A 15812-nucleotide genomic window follows, 5' to 3' on the forward strand; every position below is an offset into this window, starting at 1 on the left:
GGTTTTTCAGGGGGACCAGAGTGCCCCAAAACACTCTAATTTTTTGGGTGGTGGCAGCAGGTACCCGGTCCAAGCTGGTAACTAAGCTTGGAGGTTTTCATCCTAACCCCCATATTTTGGACGCTAAGGTCCAAATCTGGGACTAAGGTTATAACAGGGAGCCTCATCGCCTCGCTACACGTCATCTGAGGGCCTCTGCTCTCAGGGTTGAGCAGCCAGCAGTTCAGGCGGCTCGGGCTCTGTAGACAGGACCGAGCAGTGGCACAGTCAAAGGGGGCCCAGCCCTTGGTTCGGGTGGGCACCAAGCCCACAGTTACAATAGCTCAGGCCCTTGTGGCTCAGGGCTGAGCAGTTAGCAGTCCAGGCAGCTCAGGCCCTGTAGGCAGGACCGAGCAGTGGCACAGTCAAAGGGAGCCCAGCCCTTGGTTCAGGCGGGCACCAAACCCACGGTTACAATAACTCAGGCCCTTGTGGCTCAGGGCTGAGCAGTTAGCAGTTCAGGCGGCTCGGGCTCTGTAGACAGGACCGAGCAGTGGCACAGTCAAAGGGGGCCCAGCCCTTGGTTCGGGCGAGGCACCAAACCTACAGGTACAGTAGGCTCAAACCCTCGTGGCTCAGGGTTGAGCAGTCAATAATTCAGGCTTGATGGCCTCCTTAGGCCATGGGGAGGGGGATTCTGCCACCCATGTACGGGTGGCAGGGGGAACACAGGCCCACCCACTCCACTGCGTTCCAGCCCTAGCAGCGGTTAACGCCGTTAACGGTCAGTGGGGAATCCTGACCAAAACACACTGACATGGGTTCCAGCATACTTGCAGTCTGACTGGGCTCAGCTGCCCCCGGGCTACTTCCTATCTCCCCCTCTGGTCCTACCTGATCGGGGCCATCAGTCCCTGGGAAGCTTAGTAGCATGGGCTCCTCCCAGCCAGGGCTGGGCGGTAGATCTGGTAGTACCTCAGGAAAGTCCGGCCAGGCCTGGTCCGGGGGTTCCTCGGGGTAGTAGCAGGGACGGGGCAGCTCCGGCAGCTCCGGCAGCTCCTCGTCGTAGCGGGCGCGGGGCAGCTCCAGCAGCTCCTCGGGGTAACGGGGAAGTTCTGGCCAGTCAGGGCAACGGCCCTGGGCCTCCGCAGCTTCCCAGTCAGGAGCACCCTCTAGCAGGTCCACTCCCAATGGCAGCAGGGCTCCAACTGAGGGCTGAGGGCCCGCTTTTATACTTCCGGGGCTCCTCCTGACCCTCTGAGGGGCAGGACTACCGCTCAGTGGCCCTGCCCCTTTTGGCATCTGATGGGGCTCGACCCTCCCTGGTGAGGAGGGGAGCCACACCGCCTCGCTACAGCCCCCCAATGGATCGTCTTGCATGCACCCCACTTTGGAGACCACTGCTCTAGCCAGTGGCTTTTACTGCTATTGTTGCTTCTATGAGGGTTTCTTTAGCTACCTCTTTCTCAATTACATGTTTCTCTGGCACTGGAAATGGTTCGTCCTGCTGTCACCTTATCTTAGAAATGAGTGGAAATGAATCTATCAAAAAACAAACACACACAAAAAACCTTGAACATTCACACCGATGTACTAACTTCTGCATCAGGCCCCACTTTGAGTTATGTATTTTTCTGTCATTGAACTCAGACTAGTGGGAGGGGAGAGAAGGACAGGGCTGTTTCATTTTAGCTTTTTGGCATACGGTGCTGCAAAATACGTTTTAAATACATGTGTCAGGTGGTGTATAGTACTGCCACGTATCAGGGATAAAAAGGGTTCAAACAATAGAGGGCCTAGAAATTTCAAGCGTGGAGGAAATGAACTGGCACAGAACTTTAATTTTTCTTCCTTTTAATTAAGATTTATAATGTCACGTAACTGGTATGTATACATATGGCTAGGAGCGAAAGCAGGAAAACATGATCTGCATGAAAACCACAAGCAGCTGATCTATAGTCCTTTCACATAAAAGTACTAAGGTCACCAATAACAGGGTTAGAAATAAAGTTTCTCCCCAGCCTCGTGGGAGAATCTTTGGAGTAAGAACTAGGAACCATGTCATGCCATTAGATTTTAAGCAGAACTCTCCCTAGGAATTTCATTGGGGGTGGGGGAATTTTGCTTAAAAACTGATGGACTAATGCCCCTTGGAGAAGGTATAGAACATAAGAATGGCCATAATGGGTCAGGTGAAAGGTCCATCTAGCGCAGTATCCTGCCTTCCAACAGTGGCCAATGACAGGTGCCTCCGAAGGAATGAACAGAACAGGTAATCATCAAGTGATCCATCCCCGTCGCCCATTCCCAGCTTCTGGCAAACAAATGCAATATAATGCCAGAAAGACTCCCTCCACCCCCCACCCAGAAATTTTCCTTTCAGCAACATAAACTGATTTCTCCTCTATAACAAATAAGGTTTTTGAACTCAGGAACAGAGTGTGGAATGCTCTATATTTATATTTAAAAACATTCTCGCAAAGCAGCAGCTAGTGCCATAAATTAAAGACACTTGCATTTTGCTGAGCTAAGCAAAATGTGCTACAAGAAAGAAATAGTGCCCTGCACCCTCAGACCAGTTACCAGAGCATAGTCAGGGTATCCCCACCACCACCTTCCACTCTTATGAAAAACTGGTATTACCAGGACTCTCAAAGGCGTGAGCTTGAATAGGCTGAATACTGGGGCCTTTACTCCAACTGAAATTGATGGTAGCTTTTCTGACCAAAGACCTGAGGATTTCATTTAATCAAAAATTAAGCCCAGATTTAGAATAGAGGTAAAGATCAAGGGTTGCAAGTCCCAGGCTGAACTTGGCCAATTCTGTCATAATTTTGTTTAAAAGTTTTATACTGGAGCCTGGCAGCAAAGGAAGTGGCCTCTACCTTCATTAGACACAGCAGAGCTGTTGGTGGTAGGTGGTTTGGTTAATCTGGACTTCCTACGCTAGATTACTCAGTCAAGTTCTTCTTGCTGCAAGGCTTCATGCTGTGGAGGATATATCAGTTTGGACAGAGCTACCTGCTATTGTGGTGTTGGAACAGCATCTTAATGGGACAAGTGCAATCTTGCATTTCTTGAAATTACTGAGCTGACAATCTTGCATTTCTGCTCATGTCAGTCATTGAGGCTTTGGTTTTGGGCGTGCCTGGGGCCACTCCCATTGATTACAACAGGACCAAGATTTCACCCATTAACTTCAGTGGAACTATGATGATTTATAGCAGTTAAGGCTCTGGCTTCATCACTTGACACTGAGGCCATGTCTACACTACAAAATTAAGTCAACCTACTTTTTTTCTGTAGCAGTAATTACATAGCTTGTGCATGTCTGTGCTTTGCTCCTTGTGCCAGCGATGTGCATCCTCGCCAGGAGCGCTTGTATCAACTGTACTGTCAGCATGGGGCACTGTGGGAAGGCTCCTGAAAGCCAGTAAACAGAAGCAACAGTGTCTGTGCTGACACTGTGTTGCCCTAACTACATCGACTTTGACTCTACACTGCTGGAAGAGGTGGAGTTATTAAGTTGGTGTAGCTGGGAAGTCACGTCAGTGGGAGCAAAATTTAAGTGTAGACAATTCCATAGTTAGGCTGACATAAGCTGCTTTGTATCAGCCTAACTCTGTAGCATAGACCAGACCTGACAATCTTGCCAACTATCGATTTGTTTCTATTCTCCCTTTTCTTAAGTTACAGAGAAGGTTATAGGCAAAGCAGTTCTGGAGGCACCAGGAACCAATGGATTTCCTTTGATCTTCTTTGGCTGTGGTAAGACAGTAACAGCTGCATGTGAAACTTATTTGCTCCGTAGAGAAACTTGTGGAAGGTTTGTTGGTATCTTACTCTTCCTTGCTTATGTCATAGCTCTTCAATGCAGCTGTTCTCGATGTAAGCAGAGTCAGGATAAGCTCTACCCTGACATCTGGTGGAAAGAATTTCAGAGAGTGTATTTGCATAGGCATGCCTACCCTATCCCAGACTGCTGAGCTGTGGGACTGCTCGGTGACAAATGACTCACCCTCCGTTGGGTGGTACTTGCTAGACAAGGGACATGGGTTCCAAACCCAGTGAATTGAGAGGGGCTAGGGACAGGTATCTGTGCCTGGTGGTGCAGTCTCCTTGTGGAGCCAGAAGCACCAGTTCCACCCCCTCCTCTCTCCACTGTGGAATGTCAGAGTTCATTTTTTTATTCCCTCAAGAATCTAAATACAAGTTACTGAGCTGAATTCACTTTGGGCTAATGGTGCACTAGCACTGGGGCTCCCCTACTAAGAGCTGAAATTACTGAGCTGAGAGCGCTGAGTACTGTGCTAACTAGTGGGAGAGCCTGAAGATATGCTGTGGAACAGAGCGGCTGGCGGAGTGGAGCAGTTGTGGGGACGGCTGGAGCGGATCACGGGCCAGCTGGTGGCAGCGGAGCGGCTGGCAGAGCGGAGTAGCTGTGGGATGGGTGGAGCGGCCCACAGAGTGAGCAGAACTGAGCAGTTTGCAGGGAGAACTGGAGCAGCTCATGGAGCAGAGCAGCTGGTGGAGCGGAGCAGTTTCTGAGGACGGCTGGAGGAGCAGAGTGGAGCGGCTGGTGAAGCGGAGCAGTTTGTGGAGAAGGCGGAAGCAGAACCCACAGAGAGACAGGGCAGTTGGCCCTGGACCACGTAAGGTGCCCCTTTCTACCCAGGCTGGGGGGAGGGACCTCTACAGATAAACTCTCGAACTCTGGGGTGGCATTGACCAGAGACTTTTGGGTTGTTGGACTTTGGGGTGACTGGACTTAAAACCCTAAGGGGAAAAAGGACAGTGCCAAACGTACTTGGAGGTGGGTTTTTGTTTATGGTTTGTGTTATAACCCTGTTTGTGGTGTTTCTCCAATGGGATACCGCATTGATTCCTTCCTTTATTAAAAAGATTTTGCCACACTCAGACTCCGTGCTTGTGAGAGGGGAAGTATTGCCTCCTAGAGGCGCCCAGGGCGGTGTGATATGTGGGTGTCCCAGGTCACTGGGTGGGGGCTCGAGCCGGTTATGCATTGTGTTACTGAAACGGAACCCCTGGATACTGAACCCGGCCCTTGTTGCTGCCAACTCAGAGGGGCAGAAGGGTTACATCCATATTAAGCAGATTTGCTAACCTCCAACTCTTCCAGTTAGATTCCATCTCAGTTAACACAACTCTCTTGTTGGCCAGTCCATGTGTTGTATTTCCACAGCATCTGTTGTCACTGTATTCTCTCTCTCTCTCTCTCTCTGAGGCACGTGCATGCGAGACCTTTGGTAATAAACATATGAACTGTTCATGTTCCCCTCAAATCAGTGGGGGTTCTGCCCGTGACTTAAGTTAGAGCAAGACTGGATCCATGGACTCTAAAGAAACCATATCTCTTTAAAATACAAGCCCAATAAAAATAAAGCTGGAGCTTTACCAGCCATGGAGCTGTACTGATGAGCATATATAGGATTTTCAGTAAGAGAAGCTGCTCAATACTAGCTTACAAAAAAACAAACAGGGAAATCTATTGCAAAAGCTTCCCCCAAAGAAAAGGGCATCCAAGAAAAACACTAAAGAGAAGATTGATATGTATAGTTTAAGTGGTTCTGCTCTTACAGGTATCTATCAACCTTCTTCCCTTTTTACCAGCTTTAAAGATCAGACTTCCCAAAAACAGAGGAGGAAAAAACATAGGGATATAGACCAGGAGTTCTTAAACTGTGGGTCATGACCCCCGAGGGGGTTGCAAGGTTATTATGTGGGGGGTCGTGAGCTGTAAGCCTCCACTCCCAAACCCTGCTTCACTTCTATCATTTAGAATAGTGTTTAATCTTAAAGTGTTTTTAATGTATAAGGGGGCAGGGGTTGCACAAAGAGGCTTGCTGTGCGAAAAGGGTCACCAATACAAAAGTTTGAGAGCCACCCATATGGACATTATAGACTCATAGACTTTAGGGTCAGAAGGGACCAATATGATCATCTAGTCTGACCTCCTGCACAAATCAGGCCACAGAATCCTACCCATCCACTTCTAACACAAACCCCTAACCTATGTCTGAGTTACTGAAGTCTTCAAATTGCGGTTTGAAAACCTCAAGCTGCAGAGAATCCACCAGCAAGTGACCCATGCCCCACGCTGCAGAGGAAGGCAAAAAACCTCCAGGGTCCCTGCCAATCTGCCCCGGAGGAATATTCCTTCCTGACCCCAAATATGGCAATCAGCTAAACCCTGAGCATGTGGGCAAGACTCACATTACCAGACTGGATCAGAAGTGAGGTCCATCTTCTCCTGTACCCTGTCTCCCACAATGACCAGTGCCAGATGTTTTTTACAGTCTTGTTCTACTCCAATATTTCTACTTTTGGGGCTTGGTCCTACACCCTCCCACTGGGTGTAAGCCCAGTGGAGTCAAAGGGGTTAATAATGTAAAGGCTGCAGGATTGGGCCCTTAATCATGCAGAGTAGCAATAAACAGGGATAGCCAGTGAAAACTTGCTCCAGGAAACCATCAAATGCAAATAATCCTTGGGATGTAAAACATGCAAATACACCTATGACTCAATCTACTATGAGTGAGACCCCAAACCAGTGACAACAAAGAGGCAAGGCCTTCTAGATTACTGCAAAATGGGCCAGTAAACTGATGAAAATAGTAAATAATCCTGGAAGTAAACGTGTATTTATTCAACTGCTATACTAAAGTCACATGTAAACATTGGGCCCTCAGACTGTGTCTGTCCAGGTAGCAAAATTATTATGGCAAGAATGTAACTTATTTTCTTTACATAAAAATCACAGTTAATAATTATTTATTGTTATTTGCATTACATTAGCACCTAGAGACTCCTTGCAAGATCAGGGCTCCATTGTGCTAAATGCTGTACTGACAGTCCTTGCACCAAATAATTTACAATCTAAATATTCTCCACCTGCTCCACAAGAAATGCTCTGCTCCAAATGTATTATATCCAGGTGATACTCTGTGATTTTGATTTGCATTAGTCCATGTCATTATTTTCTTCAGTTCTGATCTTTACATTTCCAAATGAATCTGAGACTCAAGTGAAAACATCTGAACATCACCTGGCCTAGCATGAAAAAGTTGCTTGTTTTTCATGCAAATCCTTGGATTAATACCAGGGTTGCTCTGTCTCTGTTTTTGATGCAAACCTTTTGCACAACTCTACTTGTTGCTGATAAACTGCAAATGGGGAGGAAAAGGTGTGTGTGGGGTGGATGTGTATTTAAATAAGTGTTTAGACTTATTTAGTAATACTGAGAATTTCTAGCGGCTGTAGCAGCTAATCCGACTACTTGGCCAGAAATTAGACGTGTCCTTCAATTTATAAAGTGTTTGAGATGGGAGCTAACTTGTGCGGCAAAGTTGAGACCCAAAGATGATAAGCTTCCCTGAAAGGGAGGTCAAATTTGGCTTCTTCCACAAAGCGGCCTGAGTGCCAAATTGAGATGTGGGCCCAACTTCCCCCGAATGTGCTCTGTGTAGGGATCTGGTCCACGTCTTCAGATCCGTAACATAAACCCACTGGGAAAAGGAGCGTGTGCGCCCCTCATCTTGCTGCGCAAGGTCTAGCGTAATGTCAGGACTCCAGAAATAACGAGAGCTTGGCGCAGACTGAGGTCCGAGCTGGGCGTCTTGGGACAGGAATTTGAGCGCATTAGGACCTGGAGGGAGCGGGGCGCTCACTACTCTGTGGGCTGCTGCGAGCGAAGAGTCAAGGGCAAAGAAACGTGGCTGTCGAAGCGGTGGGTGGGGAAGTGTCCCGCAGCCAGAGTTGGATCCGAGAGGGAGGAGAGCCGCGGGACGGCTGCCAGGGCTCGCTCCGGAGCAGCGCGGCGCGGCGCTGGGTGGCAGCGCCTCTGTCAATCAGCCTGACTCCACTCCCGCACGCCCTGTGTTCTCCAGTGCTGCGCTCCAGCTGCCTCCTCGTGTCTCCGCTCGCTGCGAGCTGACAGAGCGGCCGCCGCTGCTGCCGGGTGCATGCACCGGGGGACCGGAGCGGGACTGAGGCGTCCCGGGGCGGCGGTGCGGAGGATCGGGCGGCGCCGGGCTGCCCTCAGTTGGTGCTGGGTAGCGGCGGGGAACTTTAACGCTGGCTCCAAGTGTTGGGCTCGGTCTGCGGTTCAGCTGCAATGGATCCTCCAGCGGGGATCGCCTGTCTGCTGCTCTGCTGTGCGCTCTTCCTGCCCGGGAGCGCCCTGCAGAGCTCCAGGGAGAGAGGTAGGTCTGGGTGGGGGGTGGCTCCGTCCCTCAGACCCCCACCCCAGGGCCGTCCCTAGCTATTTGGGTGCCCTGCAGCCTCCCAAGCTTCCCCCCGCCCCAGGGTCTGGGAGGCTGGAGCTGTGAGGGGGGCACTTTTGGGGCCCCACAGTGGCCCGGGAGCAGCCCGCTCCGCTTCCCTTACCCCAGCCGTGTTGCTCAGGGGAGGGGGTTTGGGGGAAGGGATCCCCTCAACCGCTTCCCGCCGCAGGTGTGGAGGGGGGAGAACCGTTCCCTAACTCCCCCTCTTCCCCCAGCCATACGGCTGGGGCCGGGGCAAGGGAAGCGGAGCAGGCTGGGGCCGCGTTGTTCCGCCGCTGGTGCGGGGGGGGGGGGCGCATCCTTTCCGCATCCTCCCCGCACTCACCGGCGGCGGGAAGCGGAGCGCCGCGGCTGGGAGCTGACTGGGTGGAGCGGGCTGGGCTGCTCCCCTTCCTGCCGGTGCCGGTGAGCGTGGGGTCGCTGGGGGAAGAGGTGGAATGGGGGTGGGCCAGGGGGAAGGGTCAGAGATGGGGCGTTGGGAGTTGTCCAGGGCCCCACCCCTAAAGACGGCCCTGCCCACCCCTTGCTGCCATGCCCTTGGCCTAGCCCCCGGTCCTCTGCAGCCTGCCCCTCCGAAGTCCCAGCTAGCTGCCCTGGGGCTGTCAACTCCCCTTTAACTTCTGCTGCTCACACTTTTTTGGGCGAGACTTGCAGTTGCTAACCTCTTCTGGCGGCAGCAGCAGCAAAGGGGCAGATGGGTCTGCCTCCTCCGGGGAAGGGACTTCTGGCATCTCGAGGAATGACACTGCTGTGCCAGTGTCTCTGCAGTCCCATAGCCACCCTCTGGCAGCCCCAGCGGGAGGATAAGACTCTGGAAAGAGAGGAGGCTGCGGGAGACTGGTTGAAATCCCGGAACGCATGCGAGAGAGAGTGTAGAGAGGGGGTGGGAAGTGGGATCCTGGAATGAACTCTGGTTTCAGTGTAACACATCTGACAGATCAGAGGTTAGTGTGTCAGATCCTGAAATTCCATGTGTAGAATAAAACACATTGTAGCAGCTTTAAAACCTCTGAAAGTTGACGAGACTTCCCGCTGGTCCCAGCCTGAGTTACCAGCTGTATGTTGCGTCTGCTAATCACATGCTTCCAATTTGTTTAGAATTTGATCAACTTCTCCCACCGTTGTTTTTTGGGGAAACTTATTTTCGTTTATAATATCAGCATTTGCAGGTCATAAATTTAAACATTTCCTTCCCCTAACCTCTGTGTATAGGCCTGGTCGGAGGTCAGTTTAATAGACACTGAAGCATTCTCAAGGATTGTGCCAGCAGTCCCCAGAAATTCAACATCCTAGGTGATTAATGACAACAGTCTGAATAGCTCAGCTGTCTCAGCTGACTTCATGTCATAAAACATCTGGAAAGGGGATGCAGGGTGCTTATTTTGTAGGAGGACTTTGCTGTCTTACAGTCTCTTATTATTGCACTTTGCTCTATGTTAGGAACTAAAACAGTTTGAATGACCTCTACACAGTATGTTTAGTCACACTTGTGAATGAAGTGGCCATCTCCCTTATGTAATTCTCTGATGGGGTAATGGATCATAGACTGATAATTCTAAACCAATAATTCTAAACTAATTTTTAGTTTTAATACTGTTTTTTATCTTTAAAGATCCTATTTTGAGGAACATAGAGGAATACAGACTTGTCGTCCCAATCAGCACAGATTCAGAAGGCAGATTCCTATCTAACCTGGTGTCTGGACCTCCAAGGGGGCGCTTCCGAAGAGATGCTGGGGATATGCAACTTGAAGCTTCAAATGAGCAAATATTTTATAATATCACTGTTTTTGGAAGAGAGTTTCACTTCAGGCTGAGACTGAACTCTAGGCTGGTTGCCCCTGGAGCACGAATTGAATGGCAAGAGGATTCTAATGTGACTCATATTGAACCACTCCATGGGAATTGCCTATATGTTGGGGATATCACTGATTTACCTAACGCTTCAGTTGCTATAAGCAACTGTGATGGGCTGGTAAGCTGCTTTGCTATTATACCTAATATTACTTTACTTAATTTTCCTATACTATATATATTGAAAATGTGTTGAACTTTGTCCTTAAAACTTGCACCTCATATGCTATGATAACTATGAATTCAAGTTAACTAGGTGTTCCTTAACATAAGGGTAGCTGTGTTGCAACAATAGCTGCTTTTACAGGTAGACTGGGAGCAAGTTGAGTGAGAACAGGCATGTTCTGGTTACAGTAGAACGGGGGGGAGGGATAGCTCAGTGGTTTGAGCATTAGCCTGCGAAATCCAGGGTTGAGAGCCCCCTCTTTGAGGGGGCCACTTAGGGATTTGGGGCAAAACCAGTACATGGTCCTGCTAGTGAAGGCTGGGGGCTGGACTCAATGACCTTTCAGGGTCCCTTCCAGTTCTCTGAGAGGTATATCTCCATATATTATATTATTAATAGTTAAAATAGACCGCTAAATACTGTAACTCAGCAGTGATTTTTCATTAGAACTTACTTGAAGTTTTAACATTTAAAAGAGGAATAAGTGTCATGTTGTGACAACATATTTAATCTTCATAATATGGCTTTTATCTTTCTCATTTCAGTTTAGGATGAGAAGGGGATTTTTAGAAGAGGAGAACATTGCAAACAGATTTGGCATGTTATGCTTTTATCTCTGATAATGAAACTTGTTCAAAGGATAGGGTCAGACCTTTACAGTTTTACAGTTCTTTCACTAGAGCCAATTCTCTTGCCTAACGAAGTGATTTGTGAAAAGTAGCAGAAGTGTTAAAGGGTTTCACAAGGAAACTGCTCCATATCATGCATTTTACATGGCTGGGTACGTGTGAGCTTGGTATGGTTTTCTATTCTGGAACACATGTTCAGTGGCCAAACTATATCTATTTGTGGCAGACATCTGAAAGAAGCAGACACTGTGATTTTAACAGTAATTGCTATGTAGAGCAAACTTTGTTTAAATGACAAAGTGACTTTTTGAGGAGGGGTAGTGAACTTTTAATCTATCCAATAACTTCTTGGTAGACTTTTGGGTCTCTTGGATCTCTTATCTTTGTGATTATCTAATTTCTATATAGTTCTCTGCTCTTCTTAATCAACCATTTGACTCAGTTGTAGTCCATTTTTTTTTCTAGGTAGTCATAGAAAACTGTTGGTTTACAGCACCAGAACATGTCTCAAAACTATAAAATGAAGTGAGAGGAAGGTCATCTCATTTACTTTTCCTTATTTCCACACCTGTGAATCTTCTGCACTCTTAACCGTATATGTTCTTATTTCTAGAAGTAGGCTTTAATGTTGCTGTATGAGGTGGACAGGTTGCTAGGGGCTAAAGTTCCTTCAAGAAATACTCTGATAGCACATTTTTGCATCCCAAGAACACACCAGGAAGCAGAAGATGACTTCCCCTTGCTCAGGTGGGGAGTGATTGTGCCAGCACAATACCTGGTGCAGATTAATCAACACACAATTGCAACTGCTTTGGCCAGTGCATAGCTAGGGGTAGAGCCAAGATTCTGCCTACTCCTCACCCATTTGCAGCAGTGGGGAAGTAGCAGTCTTGTGGAGGCTACTATTCCTCCTGTACTGGCTACACACACTGATGCAGGGGATAATAGGGAGACCTGTTCCTTCTTACTCCTTCACAAGCATTAGATGGGCTGCAGTCTGGCTATTAATATTTTAAGAGTCAAATATCAGTTGACTAGCAAAGAACTTGGTCAAAGCAAAAGATTAGGAGCCTCTATCCCCATGGCCTTGCACCTTGTTTTGTCATTTATACCTGTGCACAGTGGATAGATAATACTGCTGTTTGCACAGGTGTAAATAACTTCATAAAGTGCAAGGGAGAGGCTAATTGGAGCCAGTGTCTCCAGTGATCAGTAAAGCCACCCTTCACATAATGATAGGAATAATTTTAAATAGCTAAAAGCTATAAACCAACATTAGTTATCCAATGAATGCCACCTGGTTGTCTAGTAGTGTCAGTTAGTTAGGATAAATTAAACACAATTGCATTAACAGCTGTCTGAACCTTAATGACTGACTTCTACGGAATAATATTTGAGTGAGTTGAGTATGATCATCTAAGTGAAGGCATTATTTTCACTTATGTAAACCTCGTTTGTGGCCAATATACATGGAATAGATTGATGTGATTCCATTGTACCGACTTGCAACTGCCTGTTGCACTTTATTCACTTAGGCCCGTTCCTGAAAACATTTATGCTTAATTTCAAGATCATAAATAAAGTGCTTTCAGGACTTGGGCCTCGCTTTGGAATAATAGAAATAATATCATTACCCTGGCATACTGACCCAAGTGGGATATTTTCAGCTTTTCAAATAAACATCCTGTTTTACCTTTTTGTTTGCTTTGTGTCATTGCTTAGTACTGGCTTTGGCATTTAGCTAGCAGCTGGAGACTGTTATCCTGTGATAATGTTCTACACTAGTGACTAGCTCTTTGTAAGTATGAGAAAGAATTAAAAAATAATAATTTAAACTTCAGCCAAATGAGCATCAGCCAAAAGTAAAAAGCAAATGCAGAAAAATGTACATAGAGGGTGACTCAACTCCCATTAAAGTGAATGAAAAAGCTTCTGCTGACTTCTGTGGGTACTGGATTAGATCCTTAGTTACTGAGGTAAATTACCTTAATAGAATACTTACTAAGATTTCAAGCTAGGTTGAAATACTGTGGGTTAGTATCTTATCTGGGTCCATAATTAATATGCTGGGTTCTGTCCAGAATTCTTATTTCCCCCCTGTCCATTAGGGAAACTAACAGGTTAAAGAGAGAAAGGAATGAGAGCTAGCAAATTCTAATCTGGCTCTGACACGGATTTGCCCAAGGTCACATAATGTCTGTGCCTTGATTCATCCACTTCTAAATGGATAATTTTAGACTGTAAATTATTTAGGACAGACTATCACCTATATCTGTCTGTACAGTGCCTAAATAACTTAGGTCTTGTAATGCAGAGCAGTGCCCAAGTACCTTTTTAAAAACTTGGGTGTAAGTTATTCCCAAGGTCACACGGGAAGTCTGTGGTGGAGCAGTGAATTGACCTTGGGTCTCCTGTTTTCTAGGCTAGTGCCCTAATCACTGGACCACACTACCTAGAACCTTTTAGGTTCTTAACAGTTGATTCATATCTGAGAACCATAGGAGGCTGTTCAGTATTCTAGGCTTATTAGTGTGTCTTCTGAATCTGAATCCTTCCCATTCTGTCAAAGGTCGCTTAGGGCACAAACAAGGCCCTGCCATCCCTGTCTGTCCTGGGCTGTTCGTTCCATGTCCTCTGTGTTGTTCAGTGACATAAACTTTCCCTCTCTAAGTACTGTTTGACAGAGGGATTCTTGGGATCAGCCCTTCTACGTGTCCCTCCAGCCGCCTAATGGCATGCCTGCTGTGGCAGATGTTCTGGCTTCATTCCTAATACATGTCCCAGATATTCCTCCTCCTTTGCTGGATAACTTTGAAGATAAGGGGTTGCTGAACTCTGACAAATCTTGGCGCTTGTTATAAATTCTATTTAATGCCTCATATTTTCCTGAGGCATTTGCTTTCAGAGGTATTTAGTTATCTGGACTTTTTGGTGGATTTCCATCTTTCACATCCTTACATAAAGATGGAAATAACATTTCAGTTGAAAATGTTGTGGTTTGATTTTCAGTTGTAGATCTTCAGTGACTGAATCTTGTTTAAACTGGTGAACGTAGTTGCTGCCTTGCCAATTCATGACGTTATTTCCTTCTGCATATGCGCATTGGCTTACATATTACTACCAAGTGCATCTTACATTCCAGTTAATACACATGAGGAGATGGTCTGCTGCTGCTGGTTGTACCAGAAAGCTAAGGTTGTTGGAACTGATATAAATCGCAGCAGTCAGTCTGCAAGTGAAGTTGTATTCTATGCAGTAGAGAGTTTAGGTCTTTTTTTTTAAATCCTTTAATGTGTGATCACTCTAAAACGCACAGTGGGGTTTTATATCCAGCTATATATGATATTTCAGTCAGAACTGAGGGTTGGTTGTTTTTAATGTGGGTCTTCCCAGAGCTTTCCAAAGTAGAAATCAACAACAACCACCAGTTTCACTAAGCACTGGATTTGGCAAGGGGGGAGAGCCAGGGATGGATGAAGACTTCCAAAGTATGTAAACCGGACATATTTTTCATAGCTGAATTAGGCTTTGAGAGATCATTGACATATTGAAGCTAATTAGTAGGGAACTTTCCTTATGAGCTCTCTAGAGCTGTGAATGTGAGTTGTTTTTTGTTTTTTTTTTTAAAACCATGTTAAGAAAGTGTCACCGTAACTTGCCTACTTAAAATAAAAGACACTTGTTCTATGTTGGGCTACTGAATATCTTCACTGTTGACTGAATCACACCCAAAATGGGTATGAGTGTTTTCTGAGTTTACAGCTTCAGTCCCCAGTTCTCCATTCCAGCAAAGATATGCTCTGTACAGGGTACCCTTGTGCCTCCCTATATCCTGCGTCATATAAGGGCCTGCCCTAGTGTAAAAACAACCTCAAAGCAGCTCTAAAATTCTCAGCTGCCTGTTACCTCTGTGATTGTTCCAGAAGACACAGTACTCTGGCCACATGCTTCTTCTTGGTATGCCCTGTACATTAGGGATGCCGTTGGCGCACAATGAAGAGCCAGCTAGTTCCTGGGTTAGGGTTGTTCTTTGATGGATGGATCCACTCCCTTTACAACCTCTCTTCATTGCTGGCATGCCATAGGGCAATGAAAAATCAGGCCTGTGGCATTCTTTCCTGACTTCCTTCCAAAGGGCCATCTTTACCTCCCCCTGAAAACCAAGGATCTGAAATCTGCTGGCCACCATGGCCACCTGTATGAAAGACCTGTGACAGCACTGCAGGCTGGTCTTCATGGCTGCAGAGCCCTACATAATGACCATCTGCTATGTAACAATCCTCCTCCCTCTCTGGAGGGTTTTCATTGAATGGTGGGTGAAGAAAGGAAAGTTATTGTTGGTGTGGGTCAGTGTTCACTGTACACCTGCCCAGTCCCAGAGCCTCTGCCCAACTACAAGGCCCAATCCCCAGGGAACACCAGTGGTGTTGAAGAAAGAAAGGGAGCGTGCCATGGAGCCAGAACTCTTCACTTTATTGCATCCAGATTTGCTACTTGTGGGAAGTGAGAGGAACATACTGACTAACATCAGTACCAATATTTTTGGTGGCTGAAAGTCTTCAGCAATATTTGCATGATGCCAACATTTTGGGTGTAGCATTTCAATGATTCTGAATATGCCCCATCCTCTTTATAATATATTCCTACATCTATAGGAAACTGGCTAGAGTGTGTACTTAAATACAAAAAGACGTGAGATAAACACAGTACCAACTGGGCATGTGACTCCATGTAAGAGAAACAATATGCACACAATCAATGTGAAAGACATCCAAGGTTTTGGATCAGTACAGAATCTAGCATTGTGATGTATTTTAGTGGATATGCAAATAATGCAGGCTGATTAGAATGCTTGAGTTTCTTATGTATAAGTCTATCTTTG

General features: G+C 46.7%; 1 protein-coding gene across 3 annotated transcripts in view; it reads left to right on the top strand.

The window, feature by feature from the left end:
- ADAMTS2 (ADAM metallopeptidase with thrombospondin type 1 motif 2) overlaps positions 1-15812 on the top strand; it is a 399572-nt gene that overhangs the window by 136216 nt on the left and 247544 nt on the right. The window contains exons 1-2 of one of the 3 annotated variants that reach the window (XM_050961510.1): positions 6815-8201; positions 9895-10256. In XM_050961510.1, coding sequence (XP_050817467.1) covers positions 8114-8201; positions 9895-10256 — 450 coding nt within the window. In that variant the 5' untranslated portion in view covers positions 6815-8113. Of the gene's footprint in view, positions 1-6814; positions 8202-9193; positions 9227-9894; positions 10257-15812 lie in introns of those variants that run through there. The other 2 variants (XM_050961511.1, XM_050961509.1) reach the window with 2 other exon arrangements.

The sequence above is a fragment of the Gopherus flavomarginatus genome, chromosome 7, assembly GCF_025201925.1.
Source record: "Gopherus flavomarginatus isolate rGopFla2 chromosome 7, rGopFla2.mat.asm, whole genome shotgun sequence".
Classification (NCBI taxonomy): Eukaryota; Metazoa; Chordata; order Testudines; family Testudinidae; genus Gopherus; species Gopherus flavomarginatus.